At 51.3% G+C, this 22,999-nt stretch overlaps 1 protein-coding gene across 5 annotated transcripts in view; it reads right to left on the reverse strand.

Annotated features, from left to right (window-relative positions):
- The window catches only part of ARHGAP22 (Rho GTPase activating protein 22), a 183,560-nt gene that overhangs the window by 125,529 nt on the left and 35,032 nt on the right, over positions 1–22,999 (reverse strand). For 3 of the 5 annotated variants that reach the window (XM_069460317.1, XM_069460316.1, XM_069460314.1), the window contains exon 1: positions 11,449–11,757. The exons of the other annotated variants lie outside the window; for them this stretch is intronic. In XM_069460317.1, the coding sequence (XP_069316418.1) occupies positions 11,449–11,482 (34 nt within the window). In that variant the 5' untranslated portion in view covers positions 11,483–11,757. Of the gene's footprint in view, positions 1–11,448; positions 11,758–22,999 lie in introns of those variants that run through there. 5 annotated transcript variants of the gene reach the window in all.

Here is a 22,999-nt window from a genome sequence, read left to right on the forward strand (position 1 = left end):
CCCAGGACGCCTGGGCTCGTGCAGAGTAGGAGTCAGAGACATCACTATGGCCCACGAGGGTCCTGGGGACCCCCCCTCCCGTGTCCTCCCCTGTCTTGGCCACACACACAGGCCTCTGTTGTCCCTGCCTGCTGCCCTCTGCCCGCTGTGCCCTCCCGACCCCTCGGGGCCACCCCCTCGGCCCTTTGCTCTTTACTCAAATGCCATTTCCCAGCACCGCCGCTCATAACCACGCTTTAAAAAATGTATCTCTGCCCCTCCCATCTCCCACTCCTGCTTTCCTTTAACATGTACTTGAACTCCGTTATAGGAGGGGAAGAAAGTAAGTTGCAGAACAATATTCAAACTGCAAAACTGCAGTGGGCACCCCTTATTCACACGGTCACACTCCAAGACTCCGGTTATGCCTGAAACAGGGAGAGCGCTGAACCTCACATACACTGTTTTTCCTACACACACACAGCTGTGATGAAATTTAATTTGTAAATTGGGCACCGTGCTCTTGTGCCTTGAGGCCGTTATTTAATAAAATAAGGATGACTTGAACACAGGCACTGCAACACCACGACACGGCTACCAGGTGACTAATGGGTGGGGCGTAGACTGCATGGAGACGCCAGACAGAGTGACGATTAACGTCTCAGGTGGACAAAAAGGAGGGCATGGGATTTCATCCTGCACACTGTGCAATTTAAAACCTATGAATTATTTATTTCTGGAATTTTCCATTTAATATTTTCTTACGAGGGTTGACCATAGGTAACTGAAACTGAGGAAAGTGAAGTCGTGGATATGGGGGACGACTGTACATGGGGAGGGAAGAAAAACACGAATCCCAAACAAAAGACGTCACGATGTACTGCATTTTCCGTGGGCGCAGGCGTTTGTGCAGAGGGGGTGTGGGAAGGAGCGTACCCACCTGTAACAGTGGTTACGCTCCTGAAAGAGAGCGTGGAGCTGTGATATTGTACATTTCATAAAGGGAATGAGTTTGTGTGTTGCTTATGTAAATTACAATTAAAAATTTTAAATGAAAGAGATTGTTTGGAATGAAGCTGGATCCCCTTACGGAGACGGCAGTTAAAGGATCACTAATTTGACGAAAGTTTATGAGTATTTATCTGTCGGGCGCCACACTAGGCTCTGGGCCACAACAGGGAGGAAGGACAGAGCTCTGCCTGCAGGGAGCACCCAGGCAGGTGGGAGAGACTAGCATGGAACAAAGCAGCACTCAGCAAACAGGCCATGGCGCTCTGGCGGAAGCTGGTCCACCCCGATTTGCGGCCCTGCCGTGAGACCACATGGAGCCGTGCATGGTGAGCACGCCGGCTCCCTCTGTGCAGGGGGGCCCGGGTCAGCTCCAGCCTGTCTCCCACGCCGTCTCGCACTGACCGCGGGCTCAGCCAGCATGTGCAGGTCACTCGCGCACTCAGCAGTGCAGCCACAAGAGCTCCTGGCAGCTGCCGAAGCTTAGAAATGGCTCTGGGAATGCATCAAAGACACTTACATAGGGGGTCACCTGAGAGCTCTTGGATTCCTTCTCCTGTTATTATGTCCCCTCTCCCCTTCACGGTGCTCAACTTCCCACAGTCTACCCACTAGGAGGTTTTGGGTGACGGCCTTTGGGCTACTGGAGCCTGTTGTGCCCACACTGGGAGAACTGGGGGTGAGTGTGGGAGCTCCAAAGGTCCCCCAACTTGGTTTCTAGTTGGGTGAAAATGTGGGCTCCGGCTGAGATGTCCCTGTGCTGGGCTCTGCACCCCAGCTTGGCTCCCTTGCCTTCCCAGTCCTGCTCCCAGACCTCTCACTGGGGTTCCCTAGGAGCCCCTCTTTAACAAGTTACTGCACGTGAATCCTCAGCTCAGGATCTACTTTGGAGACCCCCACTGAACACGTTTGGTTGTTTCCAGGACCTTCTCCAGCAGCCGGGGTGTGAGCTCTGGGGCTGCTCAGTGGGGCGGGTGCCCTGCAGTCGGTCACCGTGTTTCCCACCTGCTGCTCTGTAGCGCAGCCCCAGAGCACGCGAAGTAGCTGCAGGAGGGCTACAACACGATTGATTTATGCAAGTTAATGGGATTTAAGCCGGGCTGGGGACACAGCAAGATGGACCTCAGAGCTGAATTGATTAAAGGGTGAGTATTGAGGCTGAAAGATTGATTGGGAAGAAAGAGGTGAGGTAATGGAAGAAGCACTCCGAAGGGTGCGGGTGGGTGGTTTCAGGAAGTTCTGCAATCTGTAGCCAGGGGCAAAAGGGGCCTCTGTCAGGGCCCCACGCTTCCTGGGAGTGCTGCAGAGCCTCAGAGCATTTACTGCTCCAGGGGTCCTGGGTGCCCCTGCATTATTTTTTCTTAAACTTGCTACTTAGCGTTCTTCCTGGGCTCCGTTTGGCCGTCCCTTCCTCCCTGGGTCCCTGTCTGAGGGGTCTGGAGAACCCACCAGACCCTCTTACTGGGCGTCACTTCAGGGCCTGCAGGATTAAAGACGACAAGGTGCACAGCTCACCCCCACCCCGCAGCGGCGAGGAAGCCGGGAGAGATCGGATTTTTTCATAATGACTATTTTAATGATTTTTTAAAAATCAATACAAAAGATCACATTCTTAAAAGTTATTTTAATCAGCTCTTCCTGGGTCTGCCTCCTGGCTCAGTTGGGGCTGGTTTTTGGCCAGGGCGGGGAGGCTGGGAGACACCCACAGTGTTTGTTCTTTACTCCACGCAGGGCGCAGCCCCAGATTCAACGGGAGCTGGCGTTCGTTTGTCCATTCTTTGAGTTTATGGGGTCTCCGGCGTGTCCACTGCGGGAGCTGCGAGGGTGTGGAGGTGAAGGACGTGCACCTGCCCTGGCAGAGCCAAGGGGAAAACAGGCGCCCAAACCCCGAGTCTCGCAGCCGTCCTGGTGTCTACAAAGGGCGAAGGGAGCGTGAGGGCGGCAGTGAGGCAGTCAGGCCGGGAGGCTGGGTCGGAGCAAGCGGGGTGAATGAAAGCAGCCAGCCCAGCAGGCTGTGCCCAGCAGGCCGGCAGGGGACGGCAGACACTGAGGGTGAGAGAGGGCAGGGTCCAACCCAGGAAGTCTGGCTCCACTCCCAGGGCCATACCCCTGCCCTGGGCCCCACCGGACTAATAGAATCCTCTGGGAAAGGCCAGCCTGCTAACCCTCCTCTCCCTTCTGCCGCCATCGCATTCTGCGGTTCCTCTGACGGCGGCTCCCTGGAAGAGGCTGTGACCCCTTTTCAGGGTGGAGAGAGCTTTCACTGCACCCTTAGGCATCAGCGACACGGGTCTGATGGTGACACGCCGTGGAAGGCCTCTGTGAGCCACGTCGCACCGCCCTCTAGCACCACACAAACCACGCCGGGTCCCCGCACGAGCTGTCTGTGCCACACCCGTGCACCTGAGTGGACCGCCTTCCCGCTTGCCGAGGGTCCCTGACTCACCCTCGCAGCGCCCGAGCAGGTGCTTCCCAGGGTCCGCTCTCAAAGCACAGTGACTGACTTCCAGCCCTCACGCCACCCGGACCTCGCGTGCACCTCCGGCTGGACGTGCGCCTCTGTGTCCCCACTGACTTGTGAGCTCAGCCCGGGGAGGGCGCCTCGCTCACGCTTATGAACGTGAGACAGGAATCCTCCAGTTCAGAGAAGGCGGGAAATGATGAAATGTACGAGACCTGTGCCTCTGTAGGTGATCCTCTTGGTTTGGAAGAAATCTGCCCACGTGATTTCTCCTACCCTCGGCCCGTTTCCACACATGACAAAGTTAAAGGGCACACGGTCACAGATTCTGTGCCTGTCATCAGAGAAGCAGCAAACCGGAGGGTCGAAACACCAGACTGCAGTTTTCCTACTTTCCCTGCTTGGCGGTGGGTGTGCAGAGGCCGCGCGAGGCCCTGGAAGGTGCCCGGGATCTGGAGTCCCGAGGCCGGTTAGCCCCTCGGGGCCCTGGGTTTCCACCTGTCAATGGGGCAGATGCTCATCCTGCTGCTTCCTGACTGGGAGGACGGTATGAACGCACAGCTTGCGAGTGCTTTGTAAGCACAGACGTGCAGAGCGAACGGTGCTTACTACCGTCCCCTGTTCCCCCAGGCTGAGCCCCTCGGAAGACTCTGTCCTCTCCCCTGGATCTTGTTTGGGAGCCGCTGGCCCAGGACCTCTGGCACGTGCTGCTTCTGCTTCTGTTCAGACCAGCAGGCCATTCACCAGGAGCTTGCGATCGGTGGAGTCGATGTAATTCAATGTCGATTATAAATTTCATTTTCTGCCTGCCTATGGCCATTAGCTTAGATCAATACATTCTCCACCCTTGGTTAAGTAATCACGGGGGCTGTCGATGATTTCAGCAGTCAGGGCAGGGGCCCTGGCTGCCTTGGAGGAGAGATTCAAGGCCACCTCCTAACCCAGTTCAGGCCTGTCTTGCAAATAAATCATTTATTCCCAGCTCCAAACAGTAAGGTCAGGGCCAACTTCTTCAGTTGTCTGGGGCCGCAAGGCCAGCCTGGAGCTGCTCTAGCCCAACATCTGGCAGCACCTGTGTCCAGAATGTCTAAGGCTGCTGGCTGGGTGGGGCCTCATGGACGTCCAGCATCTGCCGTGGGAGAGACATTCGGTTTTCCCATCAGCTGGTCAAAGGTATCTGGGAGGAAGAGGCAGGAGGAGGGAGGAGGCTTGAGTTTGCAGTGCCCCTCTCCTGGGCACAGACAGCCCCCTCCATCTCCTGGCACGGGGCCTCAGGCAGAAGCAGATGGACAGGGATCTGGGGGCTGGGGGTGGTGGCGGCAACAGCTAGGAGTGTTTGTTTTTGGCCTGTGTTCTTGAAACATCTTGGTACTTACAAACTGTGGTGGGAGGCGGGGGAGTGTGCCAGCCATTGCCCAGCCTGAAGCTGGCACCAGAGACAGAGTGTGCAGAAGCAGAGCAACCCAGCCGGCAGCAGCTGAATGCTCCCAGTAGATCTGCTGGGACAGTGGCTCCTCGTGCTCTCTGCAGATGGCGGGCGGCGGGGGAAACGCCATTGCTCCCACAGGTGGGTCCCTCTCTCCCTGCCTTCAGTGCCACTCCCTGCAGACCCGCTGCCCACACTGCAGCCTGCAGCATTGCCTAATGCTCGGCCACGTCACTCCACTGTTTGAACTCTGCTTATGTGGGATGGCCCACTCCCCTGCTGTGTCACCTTGTCCCCCACTGCCTTCCTGCATTGCAGCCACCCAGGGGCTCACAGCCTGCCCCAGGCCCGTGCCCCTGGGCCTTGGCATGGACGGTTTCTCCACCGGGTACAACTCTCCTCTTTTGCTGCCTGGACCCAGGCGTGGTGCGTAAATGCGTAAGTACACACTGTCATGTTCAAAAGCCTTCAAGTTTTGAATGCCAGCACTCCCCCATCCTGGCTGGCAAGTTCTTTAACCTCTCTGGGACTCAGTTTGCTCCTCTGAAAAACGAGGCAACAGTGGTCTCTTTCTCAATCGGTGTATTTTGAGGATGAAAGGGGATTACACATGTGCCTGCACGTAGTGGGTGCAACAGGACTTCAGAATAGAAGTTCCAGCAAGGCACCAAGATACACCAGACGCGACATTCTGAAGTGAGGGCCAGAGCAAGAAGCATGCCTTCAGAGAGGTGGGTCAGAGCCAGTTGCACAGCCCTGGGACGGACGTGGGAATATCGACCTGTACGTTGCAAACAAAAGTGACTCTAAGGCTTCACATTATCCAGGAATGCCCAGAGTTGACTGGGTCCTGCCAGGTGGGGACAGGAGAAGGCCTGGCCCCCCGGGACAGTGAAGGGCACACGTCCAGTCCTTCATGAGATGCGCTTGCTCTACAGCATGCTATGCAAGCTCAGCAGACAGTAGCAATGGTAATTGCTACTGTTAAGTACTCAGTAAGCAAATGAATAAATACGTGTCTGTCTCCCAGTGCAAACAGGGGGGAAATGGGATCTGAGTCTGCAACATTTGAACTAGCTAATTTTTTCCCCAGAAATATGGACAGCTGAAGTGAAATAGCACCCAAATCTGGGATTCCTCAACGTCACCAGGCAGATGGGGTTGGGCCTGCATGAGCCTGCCACCCGCGTTTGCACCCACGGCCAGTGCTGCTGGCACCCCTAGTGAGGGCCATCTCCACAGGACGTCCTCCCCTCCACGTCCCATCTAATCCAATCCCCTCTCCTCTGCCGCCAGCCTGCCTCGCAGCCAGGCTGCCTTTTGGCTGAACAGATCTGAGATGGGCCGGGACAGAGTGGGTGGCTTGACCCCACCTTTTGTTTGGCCCTTCGCCTGGCGATAGCACTGTGAATACCTGCCCCTGAGGGCAGGTGCTCGTGAGGGTTAGGCTGATCGGGCAGCCTGGCATCGCGGGGGTGTAAGAGGCCTGCACCGGCCTCCTGGCAGGGATGTGTTGGGCAGGGAGGCTTCTCGGAACTTGGAGTCCCGTGTTTAGGCTGCCTCTGATCTTATTAGCGGTGCAGTTTTGAGCATTTTACTTAAACCATTCTGCGTCTGTTTTCTCCATTGTCTCACAGGGTTGCTGCAGAGATGGAAATGGAATGCTCGAATGTTAACGGAAGGCCCTGCACACGTCCGGCACATTCTAAACATGCAGTAGAAATTTCCCCACTTTTCTTCCTTCCTTAAAGAGGAAAACAGAGTGACTCTGTGTGGCCTTTAATGTACTAATAGCAGAGAGTCAGGCCCTTGATTCTATTTCTACGAAATGCAAGAACAGGCAAGAGCACTGCAGTGGTGGAAACTGGAAAAATGTCACTGGGGCTGGGAGCGGGGTGGGCGTGACCGGGGGGAGCGGGGGGGGGGCACAGGAGAAGTTAGAGAAATGCTCCGTGTCTGGAGCTGGTGCGGGTCACTGAGTGGACACTGAATTTGTGTAGTTTACTGTATGTAAATTATGCCTCAATAAAAAAATAAAATATTTTGGAAGTGAACAATGAAAATCGTAGAATAAACAGTATTCAAAGGAATCTGGCTGCAATGTGATTTGAGCCCACTGTTGTTCAAAGACCCCCAAATTGGGAATTTTCATTCCCTCCAATCAGGGTCCTCAGCACTTGTCTTGGACCCTTTGCTGATGCGAGGGGGTATGCTCTGCAATCTCATCTCAGCTCTGAGCAGGCTTTGAGAAGGGACAGACAAGAGGGAGCCCGGTCTGCTTCGTGGTGTAAGGGCCTGGCCAGTGGGGAGGATGTCAGGCTTGAGCACCTCCGCTGCCGGGGTAAGTATCAGCTACAAGCAGCAATGCCAGAGCCTGGGCTAGAAGCAGGGAGACTGCTGGGTGCATCTCTTCCAGCCCTCATTCTCCAGCGCAGCTTCCTGCATATGATGCCTCCAGTCCTGGGCTGAGCTCTGGCCCAGGCCCCGGTGCCAGCCTCCACGGACAGTTCTCATACCCTCCTCCTTGGCAGGCCACACTGACCCCTCTGCCAGCCCTGGTCCTCTCTCAGAATCAGGCAAAGCCAGATGCTGTATCACCTAACCAGGTTACGTTCCCTTAGCTGCCCTGCCCTCAGGGCCATGAAGGTGGTCTCTTGCAGGAAACCCTCAGCATACCTGATAAGCCTGGGCAGGGGCAACATGGGGTCACCATGGCCACATCCCAGGAAGCCACACCATTCAGAGCTAAGCAATCAGAGGCAGCCTGTGAACCCCATTTGCCCCTAAGAGCAGGATCCTCCAGGGCTCTGAGCAACCCCCAAGCTGAGCTGGTGTGAGGTCAGGTGACCTCTGGCTGTCATTTCCCCGACACTTCTCAGGTAGTCCTCCAAATCTTCGGGTGCAACTCAGCAGTCTCTTGTCCTTTTATTTCCACCCCCCACTCCCCCAGAGGCGGCCACTTTCAACTTTAGCTGGTTCTTTTGGCACTTACTTCTACATTTCTAAATGGTATTCATTTATTGCCACTTCGTGGTTTTCCCCTTTTAGGTGTTACCCACTGACTTCTCACTTTGGGAGTTGAGGATCTGGCTTCTTTCACTCCCGTGCCCCCCACCCCACATAAAAGCACCCACCCCTCCTCCCAGTACAGTTACATTGGAACTTTGGTTAGCTCAATAACAGAATTCCATTATTAGTGCTGCGCAATTGCTAGTTTCACTTGAGCTATGTCGTATACAATAATAATTTTTCTTTTGTGAATAAATTTTTGTTTTCCCTGGAATTCATAATTGCCTTGCTTTTTCATTTGCTTAGTTTTGTATTAGTTATCAATAATTCAATTTTAAACATTCCATCAGGTATCTAAATCTAGCCTCCATGTGTTCAGGTGCAATGGACCTTCTTAAAAACATTACTGCATTTTACCATCCAAAGAATCTATTGCTCCCCTGGAGACATGCGGGGCCACTTGCAGCTGTCTTTAGATAACGCTGGCTTAGGGAGAAGGCGGATGCTTTAGCATCGGACAGACATAAATATAAATTCTCCTTCCACATCTGTCAAAATGGTAAAAATGATACTACATCACAGTGCAGTCATGAGGATTCAATGAGATAAGTACAACAAAAAATGTCAGCAGTGTGGGTACACAATAGATGTTGGTTTACTTTCTTGTGGGACAATCGCAAGAACAAGGCCACCGGAAGTGCTTCATCACACTCAGAGAGCTTTCCCCAGCCCCGGAGTGTTGACCAGGCTCTGAGCATTCATCATGCTCCCAAGACACTGACGCTCCTGCCAAGGAAAATAGCTAAAGCTGCTGTTACTTTGCTCATCAGTCTAACAATTTCCTCTAAAAGAAGGAGCCTCCTTAATTTTTTTTTTTTTTTTTTTTATAGACAGGGTCTCACTCTGATGCCTAGGCTGGAGTGCAGTGGTGTGATCATAGCTCACTGTAGGCTTGAACTCCTGGGCTCAAGTGATCCTCCTCCTCAGCCCCTGAGTAGCTGGGACCATAGGTGTACGCTACCACACCTAGCTAATGTTTTAAATGTTTTTTTTTTTTTTTTTTTTTTTTAGAAACAGGGACTCTCTGTGTTGCTCAGGCTGGTCTCAAACTCCTGGCCTCAAGAGATCCTCTGGCCTTGACCTCCCAATGTGCTGGCATTACAGGCACGCGCTGCTGCTGCTGGCCAAGCTTCCTTCATAGCAATACCAATTGTGTTTTGAAATATCCCAACCAAAGGCAGAAATGCTAAAAAGAAAATATTGATAGATTGATGACATAAGAATTAAAAACATATGTAAATCTGGGGAAGAAAAAAACCTTTCTAGTATAGAAGTAAAGGGCAAGCAACAGATTGAGAAAATATTTGCAACATATATGCCAGCCAAGGGAGGGGCTGACTTCCCTAAGGATCTGGGCCAATTAGAATAGAGACAGTGCCCCATCCCCCTGAGTTAATGCTTTCTCCACTACTCAACCATTCATTCACTCATTCATTAAAAAATTATATGTTGAGTGCCCACCAGGCACCTGGCATTGGGGGTATAATGATGTTCACCTGCCCTCACGGAGCTCACAGTGCAGTGCAGGTGACAAATATTCATCAAACAGTCACACTCAGGAGTGTACAACTACAACCTGAGCCAAGCGCTGTGAAGGAAGGGAGAGCACGCCGCGAGGGCCCGGCTTAGACCGGGGCGTGTGGGAAGCCTTCCCTGGCTGGCAACACACGAGCTGAGAGCTGGAGGGAGAGTGGCGGTTAAGGAGTGTGTGCTTGTGTGAGCACACATGTGTGAGTGTGGGAGGCATTTCAGGGGGAAACAGGGTGTGCAAAGGCCCTGTGGTAGGAGGCCCACGGAACTCTAAGGAATAGGAAGAAGGCCAGTGTGGCTGGCCTACAACCACTAGATGCCAGTAGCGCCCCTCAGTTGGAACAACCAAAACTGTCTCCAGACATAGCCAAATCTTCCCTGGGGGGCAAAAGTGCTCCTGGTTGAGAACTACTGACTTAAAGCTAATGTTTATAAGAAGTTTGGGATTTCTAGGGCAGGCTGCCTGTGAGCCCCTTTGGGGAAACACTGGTCTCTTCCTAGAGCTGTGCCGTTCAATAGAAATATAAAAAATATAATATGAGCCATATACGTAATTGTAAATGTTCTAGTAGCTACGTTAAAAGAAAGTAGAGGAAAAACAGGTGAAATTAATTTTAATAATAGATTTTATTTAACCAAATATATCCAAAATATTGTCATTTCAGCATGTCATCAATATAAAATAATTATTAATGAGATATTTTACATTCTTTTTTGTACTAAGTCATCAAAATCTGTTATGTATTTTTCTCAGTTTGGACTAGTCCCATGTCAAATGCTTAATGGTCACATGTGGCCAGTGGCTAGCTGGCTGAGACAGGAGTGGGGGAGAACTAAGCTCGCTCGGAGGGGTCTGGCGCAGCCCACTCCCCGGGTCATCACACCGTGCCCCCACACCCCGGCAGAGCCATGCAACGTCCTCCTTTGCCTACTGGGACCCACTGCCTGTCCCAAAGCACGCACAGTGGGGTCCTGATGACTGTGGAACATACTGGAAGGCTGGTCCCATCCAGGAAAGTCATCCAAGTGCTTGCTAATGAGATGGGTGTGTTCCCTGTGAAACTATAGGAGCCTGGAGGCCCTCTGCCACCAACACCTGGGGAGACCCACACTGTTCCCAAGCTCTCCAGGCAAGCTTCACCCACCCCCAAAGACCCATCCTCATCCTCATTGCTTACAGGGCAGGCTCAGCCCTGCCCAAACACTGGCCATCTGAAAAGACACACTGAAAAAACACAGATGTTCTCATCTAAAACGATACTTGTCCTGGCCAAGAAGTTGCTGTCCAGGGAGATGGTGCCTAGCTCCATCCAGTGGCAAGTCTCCAGGCCACTCTGCTGGGACACACGCTGGCTGGACACAGGCTGGCTAGCCAGTCCTGGATTCATCTCCTACTTGCCTCTGCATCTGCTCCCCGCCGCCCTGCTCCTGGCACCAGGCCCTGCCCGGCTCTCTGGGGCTCCCCTGGCAGGCATGCCTGCCGCCCCCTGCCCGCCTGAGGAATTGCTTCTTGCAGCTCGAGCAGGGCAGCAGGAATGAAGACCCTTGCTTGGAGCCGGCTCCCTCTAGAAGCCAGGGCATTGCCTTCCCTGGTAAGGGCCACTCCTGTGTTGGCCACAGGGCAGATCTTGGGCATTTTTCTTTTTATTAAAGAAGCAAAGTTTCCCCAGAGTTGCCACCTGGTCACCTGGCGCAAAAGAAGGATTCCATAAAACACGGAATGTGGGAGGAAGTCTGTACCCACTCAGGCGCTAAGACAGTCACCGCCCTTTTACAATCTCAGGTCTGCCCCACACAGCCCAGGAGTCTGGCTAGGAAGGGCACGTCAGTCACGAAGATGCTCTCCATTCAGAGGCGACAGTCCCAGAACGCCTGCCCCACCTGATACCCAGCGCGCGACAGCTGCCTGAGTGTCCGCGCCCTTTGCCAGAAGGCACACGCTGCGCCCAGACAAACCCCAGAAAGTTGGACTTACCCCTCCTGGCCTGCCTGATCTTTGGGCTCAGCATGTTCCTGCAGGTGCCCGGCCAGACCCGCGGGGCCGATCATTCTGTCATCCACTTCCCTCTGCTCTTCCTGGCGCCCAGTCGCCCCTCATGCCCCGCTGGCTCGGCCACCTGGGCGGCTGGCCTCACTGGCCCGGCTCCCCAGTCTGCCTCTCTGGCTCTGCACGGACGGCTTGCCTTGGACTACATAAACCTCGATGCATTATTTATCCATCGTAGAATAAATTCCCGTGCACGCGGACCATTAAAGCCTCAGTAATCACTGCCGATCAATCACTGGGCCAGGGCGGGGCCCGCCTGGCAGTCCCACCGCCCGCGGGCGCACGCGTGGTCTCCGTGCCGAGCCCGGCCGGGCGCGTCGGGGGCGGGGCGAGGCCCGGGGGCGGGGCCCGCGGAGCCGGGCGGAGCGGTCAAGGCCGGCGGGTGCATTCCGGCTCTGACCATCCTCGGCTTGGGAAGGGGTTGTCTGGGTGTGAGCCGGCGGGCTTGAGGCCACCAAGAGGTTGGAGGCAGTGTATGGGACTGCGGCCACCCGGCCTCAACACCCTGCCAAGGCCAGGTGGGAGAGTGCTCTTGGTGAGAGAGGTTGAGACCCCTCCGGGCCAAAGACCCCTCCAGGGCCCAGCCCAATGGGACGCTTTTCAGCTCACGGGTCTACGTGTTGGAAGACAGGTGTGTTTTGGAGCTAACAGCCCGGCATGCTCAGGTCCTTTGGGACTTGACCAGCAGGAAGATACCTGTTAGGGATATTAACTATTTATGCCTCTTTAGTAAGGTGGTAGGAGTAAGAGCGCCCAAGAAGCACTTAGTTCAGGGCTTTGCACATGGTAGGACCTCAAAAACTTCACTGAATGGAAGAGTGAATCTCTGCTAATGGCCATGTTTCTGTTTAATCCTAGCAAAATTCTAAAGGGTGGGCTGGGGCTTTTGGGAAGGTCTGGCCTCAAGATCCCCCAAATTGCCCAAGAAATGCAATCACAATAAAAGCTATCATTTATTAGGCACCTACTATGTGGCACCATAACAGCACTTATTAGGCACCAATTGAGGTTGGTGCTTTATTTTAAATATCTCATTTAATTCTGAAACTCTGGAGGCAGGTGTTTTACCCACGGCTTTTCAAAGGAGGAAAATAAGGCACAGCAATGTTAAATAACTTGCCCAAAGTCACATGTTACTGAGCGGCAGGGTGGGCATCTGAACCCAGGACTGTGTCTCTACAGCTCCCGCTTTTCAACGACGCCAGTCTCTCTACCCCGATTCCTACCTTTCACATTAACATATAGTTCCTGGCTTGAGAGCCCTCAATGACCTTGTTGGACAGTGACCTGCATTTTTGCACTTGATAATCACCCCATGTAGCCTCTTAGGGACCTGAGCCTGGTCTTGGTTATTTGGGCCTGAGTACTGTGTGTGACCCTCTTAGTATCTGGAAAGGAGGGATTCGAACAATGGGCTCCCTCCTTTGAATGGCCATGCTCTCCCTTTGACCCTCCACAACCCTCCAAGTGCCCCAGGTCCGCTGATCCCCAAATGTCCTACTGATGCATAATCGACTCCAGCAGCTGGCGGGGAAGAGGGGCCCTTGGGGAGGTCACTGCAGCAGCCCACACCAGGGAGAGAAAGTCTGGACTGTGGAGAGGAGGGGGGACTGGAGAGGAAGGAGGGACACTCAGCAGGATGTGGTGAGCCACGTGGCCCAGTGCGTGGGAGATGCAGAGTCCACGGAGACAGAGCTGGCTTACTCAGCATCGAGTCACTTGAGCTGGCCTTCAGCTACTCCTCAGGAGGAGGAATAGGCACCAGGAGGAGGAATAGGCATCAGGAGGAGGAATAGGCACCTTGACGTAACGTTCAAGGCCTTTCATGGTACCGTCCATGGCTTCCGCTCCAGCCCATCTCTTCTGATGCTGCACACAACCATCTGCACACGCAGCCCCTGCTCCTGGGTGTCCCTGTGCCTTCGCACGTGCAGCTCCCTCTCTTCTCTATATTGATTTGGCTACACAGGCCTTGTCATGCTTTGAGCATGTGAAACTTGTGAAACTCTCCTGATTCCACCAGCAGAAGGAGCCACTAAGCACTTCTCCTGGGCCTTATCCGAGTTCCCTAGACGGCCCCTCTTGTACTCCCTCCCTGAGCCCCGGGTGGACTCAGGCCAGGAGCCCATATGAAATAACGGCTTGACGGGCAGATCCAAGAAACATGAGCGAATGACAAAGTCGATGTCCTTTTCCTTTAGGGCAGGTACAGGCCTGGTCAGGCTGGGACAGAGGCCACCCAGGGGCAGTGGGGAGACTATCAACCTGGAAAATCTCATGTTGAGTCCTGTGACCTGTGACAGTATCTTGAGCAATCAGGAGCCTCTGTGAGTAATGCAGCCTGGACCACTTTCTCCAAGTCAGAAGCAAGAATATGCCCTGAGACTTAGTCTGGGTCCACTCACACTTGTTTTGGTTAAAAAACCACCTCCGGGTGTGTTTCCTGTGCAGCTGTTTCCCCTGATGACATTAAGTCACTGTGTTCACTTGACTGCTTTTCTGAGGATCAGAGTTAGAACTGGATGAACCCACAGGCTCTGGGCTCAAATCCAGAAGGCAGCTGGGGAAAGGGCAGGAGCTAATCCACGTTCTGCATTGGGGAGGGGGAGGAGGAAGCCAGGTGGGTGGAGACAGCAGTTCTCTCCTCCTGTCCGCCCTCAGGGCGCGCTCCCAGAATTCCCTGGATGGGGGATTCGAAGGTGGAGCTGGAAGGGAAAGCAGAGCTCAGGGGCCCTGAGAGCCTCCCCATCCTGCTGCGGCTGTAGGTGGCGGGGTGGGGTGGACAAGAGCAGGCCAGGGGGATCTGTTGAACATGCTGACTTCCTGCATAAGTTTTTATTTGAAGAAAGAGCCCCTCTCCCTTCACTTATAAGCAGGACACCAAGACCAAGGAGGGGAGATACAGGTCTAGGTTAGCACCTAGAGAGACTGTCTCCTTCCTCACTCTGGGGCAGTGATCCTGTGTCTACCTTCACTGATTTCCTGCCTTGAATCATTCGGCATGTTCTCCGAGCTGCTCTGGGGCAGGTGCTGTAGGGTGTGCAGAGAGGACTGAGAGATCAGAACCCTCCAGGGGGCATCTGCTGAAACGCACACCTGTTGGTGGGATGGTCACCCACCAATATCGGTTGGCCCAGAGCCAGGCTGCCTTCAGAACAGTGGTTCTCAGCTTTGGCTGCACATGGGGGAGCTTTGACAGCCAACTCCCAGTGGCTCTAATTTAACTAGTCTGGTGTGGTCATCGGGAGTTGTAAAAGCTCCTCTGGTGAACCAACACGCAGCCAGGGTTGAGAACCATGGCTTTAGAGACAATTGCACGTCTCTGGGTGTGGGCCCATCAGAGGGGGTCTTTTCCTGCTGCTACCCCGAGGGAGATTCTTTTTAGGGAGAGGCACATCTGCCAATCAATCTCCCATTCAGAAGTGGAAAGGGGCATCTGCCCCAAACCCCAACTGGAGACAACTTGTGCTGTTGTGCAGTCTGTGCACTGCACAAAGGTGTCTGGTAGAGGGAGGTGGAGAGCTGGGTTTGGGTTCTAGTGGCAAAGCCATGTGTTCTAGCAAGGGGGGCAGGGAGCTGTAGCTAGGTGGGGAATATTTTTCTCTAATTTGCACAAAGTTGCCATGTAGACAGCAGAGCCCTGCTTCTCTGGTCCAGGAGCTTCAGGGAGGACCAGAGTAAGCTCTTCAGGCAGAGGGGGAAACACTGCTACTCTGGTCCTGCAATGCCTACCCAGTGGTCGCCAGCACCGGTGTACCCTGCCTGCCTGCTTGGAGTGCTCCCTGTCCCTGTTGCCGGAGCCTGATGCCCAGCTCCCCAGCACGTCACTCAAGTTCTTCATGGACTGCTCCCAGCCTCACGCTCCACTTTCTCCTTCTGTCCATCCCAGTGGTGTGTTGGGCCATTCTGGGCAGTACCCACTGGCAGAGAGCTGAATGTTCAATTTTCAGGAATCTCGTAAGCCAGGTTTTTTTTTTCTTTTTCTTTTTTTAATGAGGACATCATTAGAAATTAAATTATAATTAAATGACTATATTAAAAACAAAAGTAACAAATACTCAAAACTCGTTATTTCCTAATCATTTCACTACATTTTATTGTTCTTAAGGTTATTTGCATCCACCGTATCCAAATGGCACACACCATATATTGGGTTGCTACCGTGCTGTCCTCCCCACTCGTGTTCAGTGACATCACGCTGGTGGCTTGAAATCGACTGTGCTGAGAGTATTTATACCAAGGAAATCAGTAAATTCTGTAAATCAGGCCTTATTTTTTTTTCTTCCAGAGAGCTGGTTGTTAGGCATTTGCCAGCACGCTGCTAGCCCGCCCTCACCATGCTCCCTGTGTGTGCCCCAGCCGCCACGGACCCCCTGCTCTGGGCAGAGAACGCAGCCCGTGCACCCGAGTATGTTCTCCCCTTCATCCTGGGAACACACAGCCACTCCACATTTGCAGCGTCTTGGCAGTTAGGTGTGACTGCGTCCTGGCCATCGCATATGAGCAGAAGTGATGTGGCCACTTCCAGGCCAAGCCCCCAGGACTCCTCCCTGCACCCCTCCAAGCTCATTTCCCTTTTCTGGTCAACTGGGGTGGGGCCACCTTGGAATTCCCTTGTAGAAGATGGTAGAGACCCTGCAGTCTGGGTCCCTGAATGACTGTGTGGACCCGAGCGCCCACTGACAACCCGGAAATATCTCGGACAGTTATGAGAGACAGAAATGAACTTCCACTCTGTAGAGCCTTTATGCAGTTGGTCCTCTTTGTTCCTACAGCCAACCTGCCCACCGGATACACACCCTGCCCTCTCTTCTCTGCCTGCCGGACTTCCATGAATCCCCGGAGCCTGTTCCAGCGGGACCTCCCTGCTCAGTGCCCCATGGTTAGAGATCCACACCTTTAACACCCCCGCGTCGCCCACGCCCGAGGCCACAGCCTTCTACAAGTCCCATTGCCAGACCTGTAGAGGAGTGTGAGCTCCTCCTGTCCACGCACCCATGCTTTAAATATGAATCACTATACACAAAACGTACATTATCTCAGGTTTAACATATTCTTTCTAGATATTGAAGTTGCAAAACTGTGTAGAATGCATCAAAGGGGAACTTTTGTGTCTTGCTGGTACTCTGAGCATTTCTTGGTCTGTCTCACAATTGGGCACTTGGGCCCTGCAAGTTGCTCTGCCTGAAAGGGCAAATCTTTCCCTTTGCCACTGTCCCTGGCCTCAGTCCTGCTGCCCTGGGCCTAAAGTCTATCTCTGCCCTTTGGCCCTATGTCTCCATTGGATGCTTGGTGTGGCTTTTAGTGTCAGTTTTGCCCATGCCCTGCAGTCCACAGAACACCCTCGCACTTGTGGCCCGGGACCCCAGAAGTGGTCTAGAGCCCCAAACTCCACTTTTCTGGGGTCTTTAGTGTCTTGAGATCCTGTGCAGAAGGACAAAGGTGCAGAACCCAGAATGAAGCACTGGAAAACCACCCAGGCATACCAGGCCAGAGCAAGAGGGTTGAGCCCAGAGCTCAGAGGAAAGCAACCTGTATCCCTGGGCACGGTTTCTAGAGTCCGGGGGAGAGGTGGCTTAGGGGTACCGAGTTGGTTCAGGCACCAGAACCAGAACCTTTTGTTCCAACTTCTGTTGCAGCATTTGTCACACATCACCTTTCACTTTGCAGCAGGGGATGCCTGCTGTGTGCTGGGTGGATGAATGAGGTGCTGTAGCTGGGCAGACGCTGAGGCGAGAGCTTTATCAGGGATTAAAACTTGTTCAGGAAGCAGGGCGGGGCGGGGGGGAGGGAAGCTGGGCAGGGAGGGAAGTGTCAGAGAGCCCTGCAGACCTGACAGCATCCCTGCCAGCCCACCTGGGAGCCCTGAGCAGCTGACCCATGTGAGGGGCCTGGCTTTGGGTGGAGGTGGCCAGGCCTGTGTTCTGTGGCCTTGCACAGTCGCTGGCTGGGGGCCACCCAAGGAGAGAGTGAGCTGGCTGGGAAGCTGAGGCTTACCCTAAAAGAGCTAACAGCCGTCTGTCAGCCGACCCACTCCTGCAGTGGGGCAGTGAGACCTTTCTTGAAGGGGGCTCGGAGCAGCTCCTGGGTTCTATAGAGCTTGCGGACCTCAGTTTTAGGCCTCTGTAAATGTTGGGTTCGGATCAACACTACTCACCTGTGAATCTTTGCTCCACTCGGACAACTGTCTGGGTTCCCCATTGAATTGAACGGCTCTCAGATAAAGATTTTATTCAGCTGCAAAGTTTGGTTGTGAGTTTCTCAAAAGGGGAAGCTGCTATCAGTGTGTGTGTGGAACTGACAGGTAGCACAGGCCCTGCCTGTGAGTGCTGGGTTCCTTCTGGGCACCGCAGGAGGCGGCTGCAGGAAGGACTCCAGCCCACGGCACCTGACACCCTGGGCTGAGAGGAAAGAGGGAAAGGTGAGTTCACTAGCAGGGCAGTCCTGTTCCTGCTCCTAGAAAGGGATGCTCTGAGATTCCGGGGAGCTGTCACCCTTCCCCTGGAGCAGGGTGTGGGAGGGGTTTCTGCAGCACCGGCTGCCAGGGCCCAAAGGCAAACCTTGCCCGCACACCACAGGGTCCAGCGAGGAAGTGGCTCTGATTCCCCACCCTGAAACTTAGGTACAGAGTCTGATCTTAGGAAATGATGAATCACCATTTTGGTCAGTTTTGCATTATTGAACAATAAGCTTTCTCCCTCGTGAAAACACCTGCTTGCTGCAGGAAGGCAGGCATTGGAACGGACGGAGAGACCGGAAATCTCGCAGGCGCCCCTCCTCTCTGCTCCCACCTCTCTGCGGAGCCAGCTCCCCCTGCTCCTCTCCCCGGCAGACCCAGGCGGGCCCTCCCCCTGCGCAGGTGACCTCTGCCTGCTCTTCTGCCTTTGCTTCCCTGACTGCTTCTTTTCTCCAAGGTGACAAACTCACTCAAGTCCCCCTACTCTCAAGATTACACCCCCTGCACCTCATCCGCCACAGTGGAACAGAACTGGTTCTTGGACTGCACCACGTCTCGCCCTCCCTGCTTTGGAGGAACCCTCATCTTCCCCTCATATGCCCCTGCCCGGGTTTTGCCTCTTATCTTGAGTGCGACCGAGAGATGAACAGAGTCGCCGCCATGGCAGTGCTGGTGGCAGTACCAACGCCCTGCTGTGACCATGGTGCCTTCCACCATGGGAGTGTCCTGCCCCGGCTCTTCCTGTGAGAAGAAGATCCGCATCCTTGTTGCTTTTGGGCCCTGCAGAGCCACTGTCATTTCTGTCCATTTTCCAGCTCCCAAAGGATTTTGTAAACATCCAAAAAATTCCCTTTTCTGGCCTTAGCTGGTTTGGGTTGCCTTTCTGTGACTTGCAGCCTACCGAATTCTAACTGATGCCCACATCATGCCTCTCTGCTCATGTTCCCACTTTCCTCTTGTCCTCTCTCTTCCTAACCTCCATAAATCAGCACGGGTGGCACAGCCCCCAGCTTGTCCATTCCCTTGCTGATGGCATTCCCTCCCCTATTTCCCCAGTGATGCTGTCAACCTCATCATTGTGCATCTCAGCCCGGCAACCATGGGCCATCCCTCCAGACTCTGGCCTCTGTAGCCTGTCACCATACTTCCCCAGGAAGGCTCTCGGTCAGATTGACAGTAACTTCAGCTCACCCAGAGGTACGCTGGAGGACGCCCTCCTACCTCTGACCAACACTTCTTTCCTTCCAACCTTCATTTCATCCTCATCGATTTCAGAATCCTGTTCCTGTCTGGTGTACACCTGTGGCCTTTTTGAGTGTCTCATGCACACATCCTGCCCTGCTTAACCAGGCCTCAGCAACTCTTCTTTTAAGGGTCCCCTGCCCAACACAGTCAGGCCTCTCGGTGGCACCGTTTAGACTCATTATCATGATATGGCTTCTGTGACCACTATCTGTGACCACTATCATCATCACGTGACTGAAACTGTCTTCTTACCAAGGATGTCACCAAGGAACATCTGGTTGCAAAATACCCTCAGTACTCATCGATCCCTATTAACAAAATAGACAATCATGGACTTTATAGTTCATTGAACTTAGGAAAATGGTAAGTTCAGGGAACCCCAGCTCTGAACTTCTCAATCTAAGCAGAATTCTCATGGATTTACCCACTCACTGCATCAGTTGCTCTTCTTATTTTCTGGACCATTAGTGCGACCAAAGGGGAAGCAACTGAAGCCAAACAAAGTTGTCAGACTTTCTAGTCCTTAGACCCAGACTAGACCTCATGGTGTCATGCCCTCATGGTCTGGTCTTGTCCACAGAGGGACATCTAAGTGGAGATGTCCAGAAGATAGGCGGATATAAGGCTATGTTGTTTCATAGCCTTAATTGGGGATGTATCTTGGCTGAGGATAGATCTTTGATAGTACACTAAGAAGAATGTAAAAAAGAAAAAGAAAAATAGAGAGGCTAGGACCAAACTCTGAGAACCTCCAACATGTCAGGATTGTTAGGAGGAAGCAGAGGATTTATTTAAGAGAGTGCTATGGTTTTAATGTGTCTTCCAAAACTCACACTGAAATTTAATTGCCATTGTGATGGTATTAAGAGGTAAGACGTTAAGAGGTTATTAGGCCATGAGGGCTCTGCCCCTCTAAATGGATTAATGTCATTATCATGAGAGCAGGTTGTTATAAAAATGAGTTCATCCCTTGCTTGTCCTTCTACCTTCTGCCATGGGATGATGCAGTGCAAAAGCCCTCAGCAGATGCTGGTGCCATGATCTTGGACTTCCCACCCTCCAGAACTATGAGCCCAATACATTTCTGTTCATTATAAATTACCCAGTCTGTGGTATTCAGTTATAACAGCATAAGATATACTAAGACAAGGAGCTAACAAAATATGGGCAGAGAGGTGGCAGAAGACCTTGGGGAATGTGGTGCCACAGAAGTCAAAACAGATTAGTGTTTTCACAAGGTGGTGGTTTACTCCATCAGTCACTGATGAGAAGAAGGTTAGACAGTTGGAGAATAGGACAATATTCACTAGATTTGGCAAATGAGAGATTGTTTATGGCCTCAACAAGAATAAATTTATTACAGGAATGGAGTAGGATGCCAAACTGGAGTGGATTGAAAATGATTGGTAAATTACATTTCCAGAAACATTATGGGCTACATATTTCCCAAATCCCCTCATGAAAGAAAACACACAAAATAAAAAATGCTGAATATAATATAGAATGCCCACCTTTTAAAATAAATAGCTAAACAATGATGTCAGTGAAAATGGCAGAGTAAAGGATTTCAAAAGTCTATCCCCCCATAACAGTAACAAAAAATCCTGGCAAATTAATGTTTTGGGACTCTGGAAACTAACCAACAGCTTGCATCAACCAGGAGAATGCTTAATCAGAAAACCCAGCTGAGTCTCAATAAGAACAACAAGCTTTTGGCATTTTAACTGACCGTAGTCCCATTCCAACTCTCTAGCTTAGCAACAGCCTTGCAAATGACACCCCTGGTGGGGCTGTATCATTACTATAGGAAGCACAATGGACCTCATTTGGAAAGGACTAAAATTATGTGTTTTGACCTGACTGGTAGTTCCCTGAAAGATTATCTCAAAGGCTTACATTTATCTCATGTAACCCAGAACTCCTCCAGTGATAAAACAGATACCTGGGGAATACTGTCAAAACATCTAGAGGAAAAAGTTTTACTCACTGCTGCTGTAGGCAGTGGAAAATAGTTGCAGCAAAAAGTAGACTAACTTAAATATTTGGAGAAAAGGCAGACGAGTGAGATGCTTTGATGAATATAGATGTGGAAAACCTCCAGAGTAGCCATACACATGCCAGAACTGGGTGCATGCTCAAGAGAGATCTCAGAAGGCCCTAAGTTCCCACGTAAGGCTGACTTTAGGCTCTTCTCCCCCAGGAAGTGAAGGCTAAGACAGAATTATAAACTTTTGGGCTGAGTCTTGAATACATTCTCCAACCATACACAGAGCAAAGAGTAGGAGATTTTTTTCTTTCAAGTGTTTAAGGAAATCTCTGTCCAATCACTAACTGATTATTAGGCTAATTGAACAGAACATCAATGACCACACATTACAAAGAATATATACTTCACAAAATTATTTCAAAAACGTCATTAAACAAATAAAGAACAGAGACTACAATAAGCAGCAATAAAATATCCTGGAGAGAGAACATTATTTCAAGAGCTGCCTCATTATATTATCCAAAATGTCTAGTTTTCAACAAAAAATTATGCAGCATGAAAAGAAACAAAAAATATGGCCCATAGACAAAAATACACAAAGTATGGCTTTTTTTTTGAGGGAAAAAAAATCAGTCAATAGAACTGTCCCTAAGGAAGTTCAGATATTGGCCTTACTAGATAGAATTTGAATCAACTATTTCAAATATGTTTAAAGTGTTAAAGGAAACCATGTCCAAAGAACTAAAGGAAATCAGGACAATGATGTCTCATCAAATACAGAACATCAATAACGAGAAACAAATTGTAAAAAGGAACCAAATAGAAATTCAAGAGTTGGAAAGTGTAACTAAAATAAACAATTCACTAGAGGGACTCAAGAGCAGATGTAAATTGGCAGAAGAAAGAGCCAGTGACTGCAAAAACAGGTCAATTGAAATTTTCTAGTCTGAGGAATAGAAAGAAAAAGGTAAACAAAGCCTAAGATAGCTATGGCATATTATCAAGCAAAAGAATATCTCATTTTATTGTGCTTCACTTCATTATGCTTCATTTTATTGCACTTCACAAATATTGCGTTGTTTTTTTTTTTGTGTGTGTGTGTGTGTGTTTGTTTTTGCAAATTGAAGGTTCGTGGTAAGCCTGTGTTGTCCAAGTCTGTTGGTGCCATTTTTTTCCCCAATAGCATGTGCTTACTTTATGTTTCTGTGTCAGCATTTTTTAAGCAATAAAGTATTTTAAAATTAAGGTATGTATTTTTTTAGACAAAATGCTATTGCATACTTAATAGACTAAAGTACAGTGTAAATATAACTTCTATATGCACTGGGAAACCAAAAAAATTTATGTGACTCTCTTTAGGGAGATACTCACTTTACTGTGGCAGTCTGGACCTGAACACTAAACATTTCCAAGGTATGACTATATATGCATAATGAAATCTCAAGAAGGAGAAGAAAGAATTGGAGCAGAAAGAATATTTGAAGAAATAATGACCATGTTCTAGATTTAATCAAAGGCACATATCCAAGAATGAATGAGTCCCAAGTAGAATAAACTCAGAGAGCCACATTGAGACACATTATAATCAAACTGTTAAAAGCCAATGTCAAAGAGAGAATCCTGAAGACAGCAAGAGATAAGTGACTTGTCACACACAAGGGATCTTCAATAAGGTGAACAGCTGATTTTTCATCAGAAACCATGGAGGCCAGAATTCAGTGGAGTGACATATTTAAAACGCTGAAGGAAGTAACTGTCAACCAAGAATTCAATATCTGAGAAAACTATCC

The sequence above is a fragment of the Eulemur rufifrons genome, chromosome 28 (genome assembly GCF_041146395.1).
Source record: "Eulemur rufifrons isolate Redbay chromosome 28, OSU_ERuf_1, whole genome shotgun sequence".
NCBI lineage: Eukaryota > Metazoa > Chordata > Mammalia > Primates > Lemuridae > Eulemur > Eulemur rufifrons.